General features: G+C 54.7%; 1 protein-coding gene across 4 annotated transcripts in view; it reads left to right on the top strand.

The window, feature by feature from the left end:
* Nucleotides 1–19222, top strand: part of EHMT1 (euchromatic histone lysine methyltransferase 1) — a 155061-nt gene that overhangs the window by 106400 nt on the left and 29439 nt on the right. For all 4 annotated transcript variants that reach the window (XM_061199515.1, XM_061199514.1, XM_061199512.1 and 1 more), the window contains exons 10-16: nucleotides 105–250; nucleotides 7128–7271; nucleotides 8052–8278; nucleotides 9831–10004; nucleotides 11125–11207; nucleotides 12357–12463; nucleotides 17850–17972. In XM_061199515.1, coding sequence (XP_061055498.1) covers nucleotides 105–250; nucleotides 7128–7271; nucleotides 8052–8278; nucleotides 9831–10004; nucleotides 11125–11207; nucleotides 12357–12463; nucleotides 17850–17972 — 1004 coding nt within the window. The remainder of the gene's footprint in view (nucleotides 1–104; nucleotides 251–7127; nucleotides 7272–8051; nucleotides 8279–9830; nucleotides 10005–11124; nucleotides 11208–12356; nucleotides 12464–17849; nucleotides 17973–19222) is intronic.

The following is a 19222-nucleotide window of genomic DNA, read 5'->3' as shown; positions in this document are numbered from 1 at the left end:
GACCGTGTTTGCGCTTTCTTGCCCTGCGGAGGTGGGGCGGGCGGGGCCGAGTGTAGCAAAGCTGTCTGGGCCGTGGCGGCGACACGCATTGTGTGTGACCGCAGGGCTGGCCAACGGTCCCGACGTAGGCGAGACGGACGGCCTTCAGGAGGTGCCCCTCTGCAGCTGCCGGATGGAGACCCCGAAAAGCCGAGAGATCACCACCCTGGCCAACAACCAGTGCATGGCCACGGAGAGCGCGGACCACCAGGTGAGCGGGTTCGCGTTCCTGTGCGAGGGGGGCCCTGCCCGGCAGCGCCGGCGCAGCTCAGGGGGACGGTGCTGTGCGCGCGGCCAGGCGGGAGTGGTGGTTGGGAGCCGACACGGCTGCGGGCGCTGCTCCGCTGAGGTCACGCTTTCCCAAAAGGCTTTTCTACTTCGCTGTGAACTCGGACGTGGACGGGTGAGAGGCAGAGCTGCACCTGAGGTTGCTGGCAGCCTCTCCACGGGCCCCGTCACCTTCTTTAGAAGAACTGTCCGTGATGAAAGCGTTACAGTTGACCTTCTGAACCTGCTGCTCGGCGTCCAAGCCGCCAGCACTTGGGTCTGTCCCGCTCCGCTCGCTGGGCTTTGAGCCAGCGTTTAGCACTTGTCTCCTGTAACAGAAGTAACAGTAGTTCCCATTATCACGTGACGCCTAGCTGGTGGTCAGACGTCTGTGTTCTCTGCTCTGGCTGAATCCAGGTGGGTTCTGCCCACCCTCCTGCGGCCCCGCCACTGGCCCGGGGCCGGTCATTCCCTTTAGTTCCCGAATCTTAGGACTGGAGGTCGGAGCTCGTCCAGGTGCTGAGATTGTCCCTGCGTTCCGGCCGGCCTTGGTGGGGTCACTGTGAGGTCGAGTTCCTGCCCTCGGTCCGTCGTCCGGTGAGAGGTTGCAGGGTGGCGGCTCCACGGTTCTCTTTTTTTTTTTTAATTTTATTCTTTTATTTTTTTTGGCTGCGTTGGGTCTTTGTTGCTGCGCACAGGCTTTCTCTGGTTGCGACGAGCGGGGGCTACTCTTCATTGCGGTGCGCGGGCTTCTCATTGCGGTGGCTCCTCTTGTTGCAGAGCACAGGCTCTAGGCGCGCGGGCTTCAGTAGTTGTGGCACGCGGGCTCCGTAGTTGTGGCTCGCGGGCTCTAGAGCGCAGGCTCAGTAGTCGTGGCACACGGGCTTAGTTGCTCCGCGGCACGTGGGATCTTCCCGGACCAGGGCTCGAACCCTTGTCCCCTGCATTGGCAGGCGGATTCTTAACCACTGCGCCACCAGGGAAGCCCTCCACGGTTCTCTTGTTCCTCCTGCAGTGACTCTCTGGTGTCTGTGGAACAGAGCTTCCTCACCCGCTGGGGCTGTTTGTGCCCCTGAGACATGCTTTATCCTGGGTTTGCAGCACAACTAGTGACTTCGTGGTCTCTTTGCTGCTCTTCCGAGTAATGAGTTGGTGCCTTGACGCCTTCCGGTGCCCCTCCCCCCGCTCCCCAAAGTTCATCTTAGGAACTCACAGTCTTTTCTCTTTTCAACCTGTTACATATAAAATTTTTTGTTGTACAATGAAATATAAATCCAGAAAACAATACAAGACAAATGTCTGGCCTAATGAGTCTGTCTAGGGTGGGCACTCTGGTAACCATTTCCCAGGGTCAGGAAGTAGGATTGGCCCCAAATAGCTGCCACCCGGCTTCCGTGTTTTCTAAATGGTTTTGCCGGCCATACAGGTGTCCCTAGACGCTGTTGCCCATTTGTCCTTTCTCTTCCTTTCCCTTTATGTGTGGAGCAGCCGGGCCATTTGACCCCATGGTCTGAGCAGTGGCTCCCATGCTCACGGGGCCTCCAGCGCCTCTGTCTGCAGTTTATACAGAGGTGGACCCGGCTCAGCTGAGGGGAGTTTAGTCCAAGGTAAAGGCTCGTGATATCTGGTTGCCTCTCTTTTTCTGATGTTGGCAGCTGTTGAGTCTTCATGCCTGTATTTATTAATTCATCAGAGGTTCCAAAGCGGTGATGTTGTGTCGCTTACTGCTCATTTGTTAACTGGATGGTTTCATAAAGAGCCTTGTCATCTCGTCTGCTCTTTTGTTACCCAGCAGAACATCTCAGAGGAAGGACCGCACTGGTGCTTGAGCCTTTCTCTTTATTTCCTAGTCGTTCAGGTAATGAATTTGTTCTCTGTCATCTTCTGAGGTTGGCCAGTTCTTACTTTTAAAATATCATTATGGGGGCTTCCCTGGTGGCGCAGTGGTTAAGAATCTGCCTGCCAATGCAGGGGACACGGGTTCGAGCCCTGGTCTGGGAAGATCCCACATGCCGCAGAGCGGCTAGGCCCGTGAGCCACGACTACTGAGCCTGCGCGTCTGGAGCCTGTGCTCCGCAACAAGAGAGGCCGCGACAGTGAGAGGCCCGCGCACCGCGATGAAGAGTGGCCCCCGCTCGCCGGAACTGGAGAAAGCCCTCGCACAGAAACGAAGACCCAACACACCCAAAAATAAATAAATAAATTCATAAAATATCATTATGAACTCATGTGTTTAAACAGATTTGACGGGTTCTAATCTTTGTGTTGTTGTTGTTATTACTATTACTATTATTACTTTTCAATTTTATTTATTTATTTATTTATTATTATTTATTTTTGGCTGTGTTGGGTCTTCGTTTCTGTGCGAGGGCTTTCTCTAGTTGCGGCAAGCGGGGGCCACTCTTCATCGCGGTGCGCGGGCCTCTCACTGTCGCGGCCTCTCCCATTGTGGAGCACAGGCTCCAGACGCGCAGGCTCAGTAGTTGTGGCGCACGGGCCTAGTTGCTCCGCGGCATGTGGGATCCTCCCAGACCAGGGCTCGAACCCGCGTCCCCTGCACCGGCAGGCAGATTCTCAACCACTGCGCCACCAGGGAAGCCCTATTATTATTATTGAAGCTTCACACCCCCCCCCCCCACCCCTTGGCCTGCAGGACCCTCTTCATATTGGACTCTTTTAGGAGATATGCATGGTCAAACTATTTTCATAACGATACTAAAAAGTTAAGTGTCTTTTCACTTACTCTTTCACAGAGTGTACAGTGGCATTTTGTGCGTTTGCAAGACCTGTATAACTCAGGGAATGAGTGATTTTCATGGTGTTACAAAATCATTCACAGTGCAAGACACATGGATGAATTTTAGTGTAACGGTACTAAACGTGTGGACAGTAGATTGAGATTTTTACATTGCAGCAAATCTTTTGAGAAACTACCCCTTGTAGAGTTTTGCTGTGGTGTCAGAGAAGAATGTCCACATTTGTCTGCTCTGAATGCAGAAGCAGATATGAGGTTCATCTGTCTTATTAAACCAGATATTAAAGAGTTTTGTGAACAATATAAAACAATGACATTTCTTATTAACTTTTTTAAAAGTAATTTTTTAATTAAAATACGTTCTTTACGTGATAGGTTTATTGCTATTTTTAAATAAATTAATATTTTAAAATTTTCTTTCTTAATTTCTAACATGGTAAATATTAATAGACGTACCCCATTTGGACAAAAGCTCTTTGGGACCTTTGGTAATTTTTAAGAGTATAAAAGAACACTGAACCCGGAGCTTTTGAGAACCACTGTTCTCGATCTTCTTTTCTTCATTTCTCTTGTCCCTGTCCTGCTCACTTTCAACTCAGCTTTGTCCTGGTGTCCTCGTGCCCCGAACTAGAAGGGGTCCAGGCAGGTTGGGTTTGAGGGTTCCTGGCGGCTGGCCCGCACTGGCCCCAGGTCTTAGGCAGCCCCAGACTTGCTGGGATTGGGCAGGGTCTCTCCCAGGTCGCCTGCTCTTCTCAGCCCCAGGGAGGACCTTTTGGTATCTTGGTTCCCCCCTGTCCTTGGGTCCACGAGACACTGCCTCGCTGTGTCCCTCTTCCCCCATCCTCCCCCCTCCTCCTGCCCAGGCACCAGCGTCTAGCAGGCCCACCCTTACCCATTTGCATCCTGTGGCCTTTGGTTTTGATTTAAATGTCATCTCTGGGTTTTGGTTTTGCTGTCTAGTTGTTCTGTTTTTTTGTGGGATTCCAGGAAATTCTTAAGCTGCTGCTATTTTGCCAAAAATGTTTTTTCTCTTTTGATGCTCAGGTTGCCTCGGCCTTAGCTGGCAGCAGCCCCTCAGAGCTAATAGCTCCTTCGTCCTGTGTCTCCTTCCCATCAGCTTTATTAAGGCATAATTCACACACTAGAGGTCACCTTTCTGAGTGTGTGTCTCTGAGTCACATGAGTGACATGAGTGACTCAGATCACACGAGTGACACGTGTGACAGATGCACACGATCGTGCGACCAACACGCTCCTCTGATTTCTGTGCGAGGGAGGGGTGTTGACTCTTCAGCTCGGGCCATTTTTACGTGACTCCTGTCTTCTTGGGGGTCGACTGTGTCCTTGGGGATTCGGGGTGTCTGGTGCTGACACAGGACGCCCCCCCCCCCCCCCACCGGACCTGTGCTGCCTGTACGTTTGGAGGTCTCTTTAGACAGCGTGTCCTGCACAGGGCCTGATAGTCTCCGTCTTCCCAGTGGTGTGTTTGGATCATCCCCATTGCACTTATCAAGGTAGCTGGGTTACAGTCTGACATCTTAATAGTGCCAAGAGTTATGCCATCTGTTCTTCCTTTTTCTTCATTTTCTGCCTCTTGGATTGAATTCCCCCCGCCCCTCGCTGCGCTGGGTCTTTGTTGTGGCACGTGGGATCTTTTGTTGTGGCGCGCGGGCTGCTCTCTAGTTGTGGCGCGCGGGCTGCTCTCTAGTTGTGGCTCACAGGCTCCAGAGCGCGTGGGCTTAGTTGCCCCGAGGCACGTGGGATCTTAGTTCCCTGGACAGGGATCGAACTCGTGTCCCCTGCACTGGAAGGCGGATTCTTAACCACTGGACCACTGGGGAAGTCCCGGGTTGGAATTTTTTATGATTCCAATTTATTCTGCTGTTGGCTTTATTTTTTACGTATTTTCCTCACGTTTTCACCAGTTACTCTGGAGTTTCTAACATACATCCTTAGTTTATCATGGTCTTGCTTGAATTGATATCGTACCACTTAACATGTAATGTAAGACTCTTACATGCGTGGGCCCAAATCCTGTCTCCCATCTTTTGTCGTACGTTTCAGTTTCATATATGCTATTATTTTTGTACACACTCATCTTTTAGACTGAGTAACCGTAATCGTCTCTCGTTTCCCTTTATTTAAACTGCATCCAGAGCGTTCTTTCTCTGTTCCGATCTGATTTCTCTCTGATACCACAGTCCCTGTGCCTGAGGACCCTTCCCCCCGTAGCACAAGTCTGCTCATAATGAATTCTCTTTTGTTTGTTCGAAAAAGTCCTTGTTTTGCTTCCAATTTGGAGAGGGACTTTGATGGGTACAGAATTCTGGGCACTTGGAGACGTCGGTCGCTGTTGCGGTCCGGAAGCCCCGAGGAGAGGCCGCGGCGCTCATCGCTGTGGTCCTCTGCGCGGACCTCTGAGCCTGAAGCGTGGCGTTGTGCTGCTCTCGCTTGGTGCTTGTCCTCTTTAGGTTTCTCTGAGCTTCTTGGACTTGCACCTGGTGTCTCTGTTTTCCTAGAAAATCAGTTCCTGCCCTGCGGCTCTTTATTTTTTCTCTTTCCCAAACCAGTCACTCGACGCCGGCTCGTGGGATGTCGTCTCACAGCTGATGGGGGCTCCGCACTTGCGTTTTCTTCCCATTTTGGCGTCCAACGGTTTCTGTTGACCTTCCTCCTCGCTGAGTGTACTTGAGCCAGTCAGAGGCCTCCGCCTGTGTCTCCTGACGGCCTCGCGGGTCCTGGTGGAGGTGGGGGGCGTCCTGGTGGCTGTTTTTTGCCCACCACCCGCTGCTGGAGACCCTGAATGTCCGCGACGTGGGCTGCGGGTGTGTCTCAGGGTCCCTCCCCCCAAGCAACCCTTGGCCCCTTTTACTTTTCCTCCTGGGATTTTCTCCATGTTCTCAAATACCTGCTTTCTACCCTCCTTTCCTGACCTCTCCTTTGAGGTGTTGTCTGAGGGTTCTTACTGTGGGAGGGGTGCCCCCGCCCCCCGCACCGCGGTCTGCATCTGTCTGTCCCTCCTTCCGTCGGTCGAGGCGGGAGCCTCTTTGCTGTTTTCGTGGAAGCGTCCACAGCTGAGCCAGGGGTTTCCTCTCCTGAACAACCTTTCCTTTTTCTCAGAGTTAGTAATTACCTCGTTTCTCATTGTTTTCTTTGTGCCTGTTACCGATTCCACCCCAAACTGATGGACTTGCTCACTTTGTAGGGTTTTCGGACACATCGGTCCCTCTCAGCGGGGGGCGCGTTGCCTCAGCAGCTCCTTGAGGGAGGTTCCTGGGGGGAAGGTCTGGGCCGATCCTCTCCTGTCGCCGCGGCTTCACGGGCGCAGTTTCCTCTCACGTCCCGGTCACGTCCCCGTCTGCTTCTGGCCGTCCGCGTCTCGGGAGCCCCGGCCCCCCCCCCCCACCGGGTCCTCTCTGCGGAGCGTCCAGCCTTCTCACCTCTTCTCCATTTTCCACATTTTTGACTTTTTGCTTTACTTTAGAAAATTCCCTCCGTCTCCCAGCGCTTCCATGGAAATTTCACTTCTCCCTCCTGTCTGGTGCTGAGAGCTTGTTTTTGTGCCCTCCCTCGTGGCCTCCTGTTCCAGCCTCAGAGCCGCCTGGGCCCCTTTTCTGGGGGCATTGGCCCCGTCCCGCCCCCATCTCTGGGCTCCATGGAGTCTCTGAGAACGGGCTCCCTTGAGGAGCAGGCGAGGAGGAAGCCGGGGCTGGGGGCGCGTCACCCGCACCAGCTGCCAGGAGGCGAGGGTCCTTGTTGGAAGGCGCCAGGGCGACAGCGGGCGCGGGTGGGCCGCCCGAGTGCTGGTGGGTCCTGCGGATTCTCTGCGCTCCCCGCTGCTGGCCGTGCTGCCTGGCATGTGTCCTGTTCCCTTCGATGCCCCAGCCCCCAGCCCAGGCTGTTCTCCTCACGCGGCCGCTGTGACCCCCTGGTCCGTGAACCGGCGGCACAGCCCCACATCACGTCACGGAGGACCCGGCCGCCTTCCTGCTTTGATTTCCTGACCCCCCCCCCCTGCCCCGCCCTGTGGCATGGCAGTGGCTGACCCGGTCTCGTCTGATTGCAGCTGGGCAGGTGCACGAACAGCGTGGTCAAGCACGAGCTGATGCGCCCGTCCAGCAAGGCGCCGCTCCTGGTGCTGTGTGAAGACCACCGGGGCCGGATGGTGAAGCACCAGTGCTGTCCCGGCTGCGGCTACTTCTGCACCGCCGTGAGTGCCCGGCCCCCTCTCTCCTGCCTTGGCCTCCGGGGGCACCTGGGCCCCCGGCTCCCTTCCTGCCGCTCACGTGTCTACCTAGGCAGGGCCGCCTGGCCCTCCACTGCGTCCTGCTCGCCAGTGCCTCCGGGACCTTCTCCATCAGTGACTTCATCCACAGATGCTCACGTGGCTCACGTGGCCCTCGCTTGGTCTCCGTGTGGCCCTTTGTGCTGCTGGGCCCAGAGCCTCTCCCCAGGGGCTTCTCCGGACGTCACACCTGTGTGCCCTCCCCATCCTCATCATCCTTTTCTGCTTCTGCTGGAAAGAGGTTCCCAGGGAGAGTGCCGCTCTGGCTGCTCCTCACCCCAGAGCCCTGGCCTGAGGTCGGGTCGCCTGAAGGGCCTGGTGTCGGGCGCTCTCTGCCAAGGGCTGTTGGCGGCATCCTCCTCAGGCTTTTGCTTCTGGGAGTCTCTTCCCGGGTGTGTCTTCTGTGGGTCCGTCTTTGGACTTATGTGCAGCCCGTCCCCTGGTCAGAGCAGCTGGAGAGCGAGGCCTCGGCCTCCTCGGGGCGCGGGGATGGGGATTTTCTCTCCTTCAAATAGCACGTGTGTGGACATGCCTTGGGAGGGGCCCCGTGGACGCAGGGCATCATTTCTCCTCACCCGGAGAGGGGCTGGGAGCCCCCCGGGCTCTGGCTTCCTGCCCCCACACAGCGCTCAATTCTGGGCTTTGCTTGCTCTTTTGCGTATTAGCCCCAATTAAAAGAGTGATTCCTCGCCTTCTTGTTTTTAGGGTAATTTTATGGAATGTCAGCCCGAGAGCAGCATCTCTCACCGTTTCCACAAAGCCTGTGCCTCTCGCGTCAACAATGCCAGTTACTGCCCCCACTGTGGGGAGGAGACCGCCAAGGCCAAAGAGGTGACTGTCGCAAAAGCAGACACGACCTCCACCGTGACGCTGGCCCCCGGGCAGGAGAAGAGCTCCACGGTGGAGGGCAGGGCCGACACCACCACCGGCAGGTACAGCGTCCCCCGAGCCCTCAGAGTTCACCTGGCAATGTCCGTCTGTGATCGTTGCTCATGTCTTCCGACTTGCCAGACGTCTCCCAGCTGGCTCACGTGCGCTGTGATTTATGACGCGTGAGGCTGTGAGGCGTGCTGACTTTTGTTTGCTTGCTGCCACCGTGCACACGTCTCTTCTGCACTCAGTGTAGTTTGGTACATTTCTTTGCCTGTTTTTGAACCAGTATCACACCATCCTAATTGATGTGGTATCACAGTATTTTCGGTCGAAGCACAGTACTCCCATAGGTAGCTGTTAGTATACACCTGAAACATCAGCCCCTGTACCCACGTGTACCTGTGCGTGCCTGTCCCTACCCATCTGTGCCTGTGTGTAGTGTATGATATGAAACATTAGTGTCAGCTGCTGTAACATCTGTACCTGTGGGCGCCTGTCCCTACCCATCTGTACCTGTGTGTGCCTGTCCCTACCCATCTGTACCTGTGTGTGCCTGTCCCTACCCACCTGTGCCTGTGTGTAGTGTATGATATGAAACATTAGTGTCAGCTGCTGTAACATCTGTACCTGTGGGCGCCTGTCCCTACCCATCTGTACCTGTGTGTGCCTGTCCCTACACATCTGTACCTGTGGGCGCCTGTCCCTACCCATCTGTGCCTGTGTGTGCCTGTCCCTACACATCTGTACCTGTGTGTGCCTGTCCCTACCCATCTGTGCCTGTGTGTAGTGTATGATATGAAACATTAGTGTCAGCTGCTGTAGTCTGCTGTTCCTGCGTCATGTTTTGGAGGCCCTAGCTGAACACAGAAGAAACAGTCTTTAAAAGAGATTGATATTGGAAACATATAATTTTCTTCTCAAAAGTATTCAGTAGAAATAGCTGAAGAACTCATAAAGCTAAATGGAGTCAGTCAGCCAGAGGATCAGGTAAGAAAAGGTGTCAGAAGCCTTGTCTCCACCAGTGTGTCCAGCTAGAAGCCAGGGTGATGGAGAGAGAGCCTTTCAAAACAGCAACAAAACCCATAACCTACCTAGGAAAAAGCAAGCGATATCACACTGATAAAAAAAGAAACTATAAAACTTCACTGAAGGTTATTTAAGAGACTCGAATTGTAGACATTCAAAACTGAATATTGGAATGGTGTCGACTCCTTCATATTATTCTGTATTAACCGTATTAATCTATAAATTTAATGATTTTTGAGTCAAAATTCCAAGGTGTCCCTTGCGTTGGGAGGGTAGTGGACTTTAGATTCAACCTGAAGTTCATTCACTAAAGCATATTTGAACATTTGGCCAAAAGTCCTGGGAAAGCCGCCCTCACTTCTGAATGCTCTTTTTCTCTGGGATTTGATTCTGAGTCTGGGCTCTTCCCTCCAGGGGCTGAGCAGATAGATGGTCAGTGAACCTGAGGCCGTTTTCACGCTCAGAAGAGCAGCGCAGTTGGAGGGTCCGAGTGAATCATGTTTTGTGTTTTCATTGGTTTCCACAAGAAGGGAGAGTTCCACGTCTCTAAAACTCAGAATTCCACTTATTTCTTCCTCCCCGAAGCACTGCTGGAGCCCCGCTCTCAGAGGATGACAAGCCGCAGAGCACAGCCCCCCAGGTGCCCGAGGCCTTCGACCCCATGGGGCCGGCCGGGCTGGGGAAGCCAGCGCCCGGCCTCTCCCAGGGACCCGGGAAGGAGACCCTGGAGAGCGCGCTCATCGCCCTGGACTCGGAGAAGTAAGGCCTGGCCCAGCCGCGCCCTGGCCTGGCGCTCCCTTCCTGCAGGCCCCTCCCCTCCGGGTCCTCCTGCTCGAGTCAGCCGCTGGCACTTCCGCGCGCGTCCTTGTCCCCCTGCGGCGTCCGGTGCTTGCCAGGGCCACACGCCCCAGCTGTCTGCGCCCCCAGGGCCGTGGCATTCCCAGGAGGTCGCCGAGGCCTCCCTTAGGTCTCCTGTTAGCATTGGCCATCAGGACCGTGCACCTTCTTTTCCGTTATTGCGGGAAACGATTGCAGGTTACTGTCCGTTACACTAGGAGCAAAGTGACCCTCTGAAGGCGTAGCGAGGACAGTCCTGGGAGGCCCTGGCACACGTTTCCCCGGACACGCTGACCGTGGCTCTGACCTCAGGACGTTAGAGCCAGTGCCACTCTGTGGCTCCTCGTCTGTGAAAGGAGAGTTTGGAGCAGGTGGCCCCTCGGTTGTCCCTGCGGCTCCCATTACTGCAGCCCACCTGTGGCTCTGCAGGAGGGCCCGGTGCCCCGACCCATGACCCCACAGGTGTCCACTGGTCATGGGGTTCCACGGTCAGGGCTCCGGCCAGGCCGTGCGGCTCCCTCCCTCAGAGCTTCACCTTCCTGTCTTGCTTCTTGGGAAGTTGTAGCGTTGGGACACGTTCCTGAGTCCCCACGGCTTTTCCTCTGTCCGCCTCCAGCCTGGTCTCTGGCCCTGGTCTTATGGTGACTGTCCGGCCCCCTGCCCTACTCACCGGGTCCAGACTCTGTACTGTGAAGAGGGTGGGTGTAGCTGGGTGTGACACGCTGCCCCCACCACCTCGGGGGTCCCTTGACCTCATGCTGTAGAGAAGCAGCTCGCTCTGTGCCCTGCACGGAATGCAGAACCTCAGGAACCGTTCTCGTGCTGTGGGTGAAGGAGATGGTCACTAATTTTGGTTGTTTTTACTGTGAGATGCCTGGTGGGTGTGGCATCCTTGACCTTGAGGCTGGGCAGGTGGGCCCAGCCCAGGCCTTCCAGCCTGCAGGTGCTGTGTGTGTGTGTGTGTGTGTGTGTGTGTGTGTGTGTGTGTGTGTGTGTGTGGTGGGGAGCCTGTGCTTACTGCTGTCTTGTGCTCTCTCCGCAGACCCAAGAAGCTCCGCTTCCACCCGAAGCAGCTGTACTTCTCGGCCCGGCAAGGGGAGCTGCAGAAGGTGCTGCTCATGCTGGGTAGGTGGCCGCACCTGTCAGCGCCTCTCGGTGACTGCCCACCGTGTCCTGCTCTGTCCCGTTTCTCTGGCTGGTGCACACAGGCCGCCTCTGGTGTTCAGCCCGTTCACGGTGTTCGTGCTCAGTCACGTGCCCTCCCCACCTGCATCGTCCTTTTCTGCTTCTGCTGAAAAGAGGTTCCCGGGGAGAGTGCTGCTCTGGAAGTATTCTCTAGGAGTTCCTCGTTTTTTTTTTTTTTTGTACGGGTCTTACTTGCGGCACGTGGGATCTTTGTTGCCGCATGCGGGCTCTTAGTTGCGGCATGCGGGATTTAGTTCCCTGACCAGGCATCGAACCTGGGCCCCCTGCACTGGGAGTGCAGAGTCTTAACCACTGGACCACCAAGGAAGTCCCAGGAATTCCCGTTTTTAAACAGGGATTAAGTATGTGATTATTAGATTAAGAAGAGATGTCGACTCCATGAAAGCAGAGTTAGCCAGCTGGGCTGTTGTGCCGTGTGGATGGAGTTGGCGCCCTCGTGTGCAGCGTGCAGCCCACCTGGCACTTGTGTTTTCAGTGTGTACCTGCCTTTGTGGGTTTTTAACACCTGAAAATGTACTGGTCGGGTCCTTCCCAGCTCCGTCTCCTGCTGAGCAAGGGACAGCGCTTTGATTCCGAGCTCACAGCGTAGGCTTGATTCCTCTGGCTTGAAAAGGCTGATTAAGAATCCTTTTACTTGACAGTAAGTCAAGAAAGAAGCTTAACGGTTTGCTCTGAAAAAAAAAGGTTTTATTTTATGTTGACTGAAATGGCGATTTTAATCATTTTCCTCGTGGACCTTGTGCGATGCTGAGTTCGCCTCGCCGCTCCGTGGTTGGCCTTGTAGCCCGTCTCCACGCCAGGCTGGGTTTGGGCCTGGCCTGGGGGTCCTGCTCCCTGTGGAGCATCCATCCTGGGGCCCCTCCACCCTCACGCTCCTGCCCGGGCCGGGGGACGGGAGAGACGGGGGAGCCCAGAGTTAGTTGAGGGTGTCTAGGAGGAGCGCAGGTGCTGGGGGTCTCTGACCACAGGCCGGCCTGTCGGTTCCGCCTGGAGCCTTGCCAGCCCTTGCGCCATCCCGGGCTCTGGGGGCTGCACCTGCGGTAACTGGCACCCCCTGTTTGTTTGCAGTTGACGGGATCGACCCCAATTTCAAGATGGAGCACCAGAACAAGCGCTCGCCCCTGCACGCCGCGGCGGAGGCCGGCCACGTGGACATCTGTCACATGCTGATTCAGGTCAGACGCGGTCTTCTCGGGGCCGCCACAGCAAGACAGCCTGGCCTGGGCCCCGAGAGCCGGGCAGCCCAGTAGTGCCAGAGGCTCCCAGGCCCACCCGCCCTGGCTCTGCCCAGTGCCCTCAGCGCCTCCGCTGCCTCTCCTGCCAGTCACGCCGCCTCTGGAAATGACGCACTGCCTTTCAGGGTTTGACTTGCTGTTTTAGTTCGTTTGGGTTTTTAGTGTCACCGACTTCCTGGTGTGGGAGGGTTTAGCCCAGGCGTGCGCACGTGCCTCCGCCTACCCCCCGCCCTGCACCGAGAGCTTGCGTTCCGTGGTCGTGTAAATGTGTCCTGGACCGCCCCCCCCACCAATCCACCCCGAGCAGACAGACTGGCCCTGTGTCATCTGGGAAGCACATCACCCACTCTGGGACTGCCGCTGCTCTGGGACATCCCTCCCCTGGCCCGTGTTGGGGCCCCTGTTTCCCGGAGGCCACCTTTAAGCCAGGTGTTTATCTCTGGACCCTTCAGGAAATTTCCTTTCACCCGTGGGTCTGGAGTTTCCCCACAGCCCAGGTTCAGGTCTGGGAGATTTTCTGTCTGGGCTCCAGGTCCCTCCGCAAGCGCCTGTGTTTACCTGTTGCACCTTCTGGACTCACGCTTTGTCCAGCTTTTCTGGGCGGTGCTCTCGGCCTGACCCTCGGCTCCTCTCGGGGTCTCGCCTGTGCTGCCACGTTTTTCTGTAGCCTCTGGGTCTTCCCACAGTGTTTGGAAGCTTTATACCGGTCTGTTCATTCTGGTCTTTCTTATTTCAGGTTTCCCTCAAATGCCTGGTGGATCCTGTTTGTTTGTAGAGGAAGGGACTGAAATGCCGGTGGTGGGCTCTTGGCTGGGGCCCGTCAGCTGGAGGTTTTCGTGTCGGGTGGGCTTCGGGATGGCTCTGTGTCTGGGGAGGACCGTCCTCTGGGCATCTCTGTTGGGGCCCTGGGCGGACACCCCCCTCCCCCAGGTCTCTTGTCTAGTCACGGCTGCTCTGTGTCACCATCGGCCTGGAGTGTCTGCTTCATCCTCTTCTCACCTGTGCTATGTGCACAGACTAAGATGTGATTGTATGAAGTGTGGAGCCTGCTTTTGCACTGGTGTTGTACAGTGGGGTTACCTGTTGGTTTAGATTTCTAACACCGGAGACCCATTTGTCAGACCCCTCCCAACTTTGGCTCACGCCAGAGGCTCCGTTTGGACAGATCTCTTTAAATAGCATGTAGCCAGCTTCTAAAAAGCTCTATCTGACAGCCTTGGTATTTTAATAGGAATCTTCAATCTACTTACGCTTACTGTAACTTCTGACATTTAAAATTTATTTCTGATTTCTTATATTGTAGTTTTGATTCTCAGCCTCTTAAAACAAATACTTCTTTTTTTTTTTTTTCCTCTCCTTTGCTGCCTTCTTTTGGGTTGACTTTTGTTTTGTCTCACTTCCTTTCTCTTTATTTGCTTGGAAGTTATAGTCTTTGCTTTCTTGCCTCCAGAGGTCACTCTGTGATTCTAACAAGTGGCTGTTAACTTGCTCAGTCTTGAGACAGAGGGAGGAGGAGGAGGGGGAGAAAGGACGAGGAAGGAGGAGGAGGGAGGAGGAGGAAGGAGAGGAGGAGGAGGAGGAGGGAGAGGAAGGAGGAGGAGGAGGGAGAGGAAGGAGGAGGAGGAAGAAGAGGAGGGAGAGGAAGGAGGAGGAGGAAGAAGAGGAGGAGGGAGAGGAAGGAGGAGGAGGAGGGAGAGGGAGGAGGAGGAAGAAGAGGAGGGAGAGGAAGGAGGAGGAGGAGGAAGAAGAGGAGGAAGAAGAGGAGGAGGAGGGAGAGGAAGGAGGAGGAGGAGGAGGAAGAAGAGGAGGAAGAAGAAGAGGAGGAGGAAGAAGAGGAGGAGGAAGAAGAGGAGGAGGAGGGAGAGGAAGGAGGAGGGAGAGGAAGGAGGAGGAGGAGGAAGAAGAGGAGGAAGAGGAGGAGGAAGAAGAGGAGGAGGGAGAGGAAGGAGGAGGAGGAAGAAGAGGAGGAGGGAGAGGAGGAGGAGGAGGGAGAGGAGGAGGAGGAAGGAGAGGAAGGAGGAGGGGGAGGAAGGAGGAGGAGGGAGAGGAAGGAGGAGGAGGAGGAAGAAGAGGAGGGAGAGGAAGGAGGAGGAGGGAGAGGAAGGAGGAGGAGGAGGGAGAGGAAGGAGGAGGAGGAGGAGGAAGAAGAGGAGGGAGAGGAAGGAGGAGGGAGAGGAAGGAGGAGGAAGAAGAGGAAGGACGAGGGAGGAGGAGGAGGGAGGAGGAGGAAGAGGAGGAGGGGGGGAACAACTGATGGTCTTCTGACTTTATTCTTCCTTTGGAAAAGGTAGTTTCACACTCCTTTGAAAGAATCTATTCTCCCCACCCCCAACTTTTTTTTTTTTAACATAAAAACGTGTGTGAGATACATATAGAAAAATCATTGAAACGTAAACGTCTTGGTTAATGAATGGTTCTAAAGGGACCCGGCCTGATCTGCTTGCCCCGCAGAAGCACCATGTGTCCCTCCCCCGTGGCAGGTCTCCTAGCCTGTGTTGTGACGGTCAGGTGTGTGTGTTTCTGTGCGCTCACCGCCCCACAGAGATCCTCAACCCCATGGCTCAGCTCTGTCCACTTCTCAACCTCACACAGTGTGAATCCTTTGTCTGCCTCTTTCATTCAAAGAGCAAAAGCCTGAGTCATTCACTGATCCGCTGCTCCATTTCCTGCTTCTCCCCACTGGCCGTGATAGTGGAAGACTGTCCGGGGCAAAGAACGCAGGAGCTCTGTGCTCTGTTTTGCAGCTTCTTGTGAGTTGTAAACTATTGCAGAATAAAACGTTATGTATTTTGGAAAAAAACCAATGCGTTATACATCAGCGATCTTTATGACTCTACTGTCTGCCCGGAGCCTGGAGGTGTGACCGTCTGACACCACTTCAAATTAGATTGTCAGCCTGGTGGTTAATTTGGTGACCCAGGCTGCAGACTCCCCGTCTTGGGGGCTGTGCTCTTGTGTCCTTTTCTCCCCTAGAACCCATCCGACGTGGGATGGATTTCCTCTGCTTTGCCCCGAATCCGAGGGTATTGTTTCTTGGAGGCGCAGCTTTGGTGGGTGCCCACCTCACGTGCCCTCCTGCGGCTGGGCTCTGGCCCTGGCCCCAGGCAGCAGGCACCCTCGCTCACGCTTGGGGTCAGTGGAGGAGCACCTGTGAGGAGTGGTTTGGGTATTTCCCGGCCTGTTTAATTTTCATGCCGAGGTCTCGCTGGAAACAGCTCCATCCAGGCAACTGCAGCACAGTGGCCCTGCCGCAGGTGGACACTTAATTTAAATAACAACATTAAACGAAACCCCAGCAGGACGCATTCTGGGGCGCTCGGGTGCACGTCTGGTGTGCGGGGGCACGAGGTCAGGGGCAGCTGTGCTGGTCGCCGCCACTGACACCCTCCGGTACCCTTGGCCAACCCCAACCTTTGGCCGGCACCGGGCACGCCCGTGGAGTGTCACGGAGTGATGTGCCGCGCGGCTCTCCGGGCCCGGGCCTGGATGTGTCCCCACTTGTGGTCACTGCTTTGACTTCTCCCACCTGGGCCACCATCTGCTCCCCGGCCCCGTCCCGTCCTGTCCCTCTGTGTTCGTGTTTGCTTGCGTCTGGGGTCCATCTCTCCTGCTCTGCTTTGACCTGCTCTGCAGGCCGTGAGCCCAGGAGGCATCTTCTAATAGGAAAATGTGCGTTTTCTAGCAGTCATGGGCCCAGAAGGGAGGGACAGAGCGACAACCGCTGCCCTGCCCCCCGGGAGCCCAGGGCGTGCCGTGGGCTGTGCTCGCCCCGCACCTCCCGGGCCCTCTGCCCCCTCTGGGTGGAGGCCCTCCTCCCGCCTCCTTCCATGTCTCAGATCTCTCCGCGTTGTCTCCTGGCCACCCTGCCTCTTCTGGTGATGATCACTGGCCTTTGGGCTGACTTCCCTGGTGTGGTCCTGGCTTGCCCACGTGTCCCTGTGCGGGGCCTCCGTGCTGGCGGGTGGGGCCGTCGCTGGCCGGCGCGGGTTTCAGACAAGCACGCGGAGCAGCCGTCCTCACACTCTACCTGGGTGTCGTGTGGGGGGGCCTGGCCCTCGGACCCCGACCCTCTGCACCGTGCAGCCCATGGCTCTGCTCTGGGTCATCCGCCCGTCCGGGCCTCTCAGACGTGGGCCCTGTCGGGGGCTGCCCGGCCTGTGGGCCCCTCCCTCCGGGCCGTCCCCCGGGCAGGCTTGCGGCCCGGGCTCTCGCACCCCTGGGTGTTCAGAGTGGTTTGGGGGTGGGGGGGCGTCTTGCCAAGTGTGTACACCCAGTTACAGGCAGCGCCTGGCCTTTCACCGGCAGAGGACACATCCTGGCCTGTGTAGCCTGGCAGAGCGTGGCCGACCCCACGCTGGCCGCATTAGGGCTACGCAGACCCCCACCCCGCACCTTTATCGCGTGTGCTTTTCCAAGTTTCGTTGTTAAAGTTAGCTGCTGTGGAATCCTGGCTCTACCTCACCCTCAGGTTGGGCCGTCTGACCTGTGTCCCCCACTCGTCTCCTACCTGGACGCCCCTGCTCTCTGACGTTAGCTCTGCTCCGTGGGAACAGCCGAGTCTCCTTCACCATCCCTGACCACCTCAGTTCCCCTGGCTTTCCATGTGTACCATTCTAAGTCTATTTTTAAATTTCTTACTAAACTGGGTTACTTTTGTTTTTTAATTGCTAGTAGTAAAAACAAAACTATTTTCAGCCTTATAAGTATTAGCTCTTTTAAAATGTTCAACTGCCAAACACTTGCTTTGCTGTTAGTGGAAAACCCACTTTAAGGTTGGGCGTTTTCAGTTTCAAACAGACGATTTACCCAAGTATACCTGCTGGCTCATTGGTTTTCAAGTACACACTCCATTGGAAAATACACCCTGGAAATGAGTTTTTGTTCAGTTTATTTTGGCAAGTGTTTAGAACAGCCGGAGACAGAGGCCTCTGAGGCCCCTGAGCTAGGGCCCCACGGTCACTGCAGGCTGGGCTACCACCTGCCTCCTGGCCCTGCCTTGCTGAGTCCCCCTCAGCACCCCTTCTTTGCCTGCTCTGGGGTCTCACCTTCTTTCTTATTTCTAAAGATGCTGTCACTAATGTTACTGTAAGCATTTTTACCCAATTAGCTTAGAAATGAAATGCTCTTCTTGAACTAAAGGTTTGATAGTTACAGAATGATCATGTCTCTGAATTCTGCTTTGGAAGATTCAGGCTTAGTCGATAGAAAGACTTAATGTAGCCCCTGAGACCCCTCCGTTTCCAAGTGCTGAGCCTCGGAAACGTTTCCTCACTGGGTGTGGCTGCGGTGGCAGCTCTCACACCTGAGCTGTCCCTCTTTTCACCAGGCGGGCGCCAACATCGACACCTGCTCAGAGGACCAGAGGACCCCGCTGATGGAGGCGGCAGAAAACAACCACTTAGACGCGGTGAAGTACCTCATCAAGGCCGGGGCCCTCGTGGATCCGAAGGTACTCACTGCTCAGAAGCACACCCGTGTTTCACGTAGAAGCTCCTCGTAAAGAGGAACAGGGCCGGTTCCTTGCTGGAACGTCTTCAGCAACTGGTAGCCACCAGGCATCCACCGGGTTGTCTGGAAGTAGGTAGTTCACCTTACTTGGTTACCGGTTTATTTGTGGAAAATACTAGTGAGCACTGGATCCACTATGCCTGACAGTAGTCAAGCATCTGATAAGGAGTTTGTGTGCAGAGGTGTTCAGCTTCCTTCTTTGGATAGGCACACCTTCTCTCTTCTGTCTTCTATTCGGAGCAGTTAGGCAAGAAAGAGAAATAGAAGGCATCCAAATTGGGAAGGGGGAAGAAAAATGATCTCTGTTCACAGATGACATGATCTTATATGTAAAAAATCATAAAGAATCCACACAAAAAATTGTTAGTACTAATAAATACATTCAGGAAAGTTGTAAGATACCAAATCAGTACAGAAATATCAGTAGTATTTCTATACACTTGTGATGAACTATCCGAAAAGGAAATTGAGAAAACAATTCCATTTACAATAGCATTGAGAAGAATAAAATACTTAGGAATAAACTTAACCAAGGAAGCGAAAGATTTGTACACTAAAAAATGCTGAAAGAAATTAAAGAAGACACAGATAAATGGAAATTATCTGGTGTTCATGGATTGGAAGAAGACAGTACATTCCTCCCTCAGTATCTGCGGGGGATTGATTCCAGGACCCCTGCAGATACCAACCCGCCGATGCTCGAGTCCCTTAATAGTACAGTCAGCCCTCCATATCCGTGGGTTCTGCATCCGTGGATACTGAGTGCCGAGTGTATTGTTAAAATGTCATTGCTACCGAGAACGATCTACAGATTCAGTGCAATCCCTATCAGAATCCCAATGCCTTTTTTTTACAGCTTATAGAAAAACCCATCCTAAAATTCATAGGGAACCTTGAGGGACCCTGAACAACCAAAACAAACTTGCAAAAGAACAAAGCTGGAGGCCTCACACTTCCTGACTTCAAAACTTATGACAGAGCTACAGTAATCAAAACCATGTGGTACCGGCCTAGAGACAGACGTATAGAACAGTGAGTAGACTGCCCAGAAATAAACCCTCGCAGATACGATCAAGTGATTACTGTTAAGGGGGCCCAGAGCATCCAGTGGCAGGAGAGAGCGTCTTCACAAGTGCTGGGAAAACTGGACTTCCACATGCAGAAGGATGAGGTTACAGTGTATCCAGAAAT

This window comes from Eubalaena glacialis, chromosome 9, assembly GCF_028564815.1.
Source record: "Eubalaena glacialis isolate mEubGla1 chromosome 9, mEubGla1.1.hap2.+ XY, whole genome shotgun sequence".
In the NCBI taxonomy this organism is placed as follows: Eukaryota; Metazoa; Chordata; class Mammalia; order Artiodactyla; family Balaenidae; genus Eubalaena; species Eubalaena glacialis.
The sequence above is the reverse complement of the archived record's forward strand: the minus strand, read 5'-3'. Positions and strand labels throughout refer to the sequence as shown.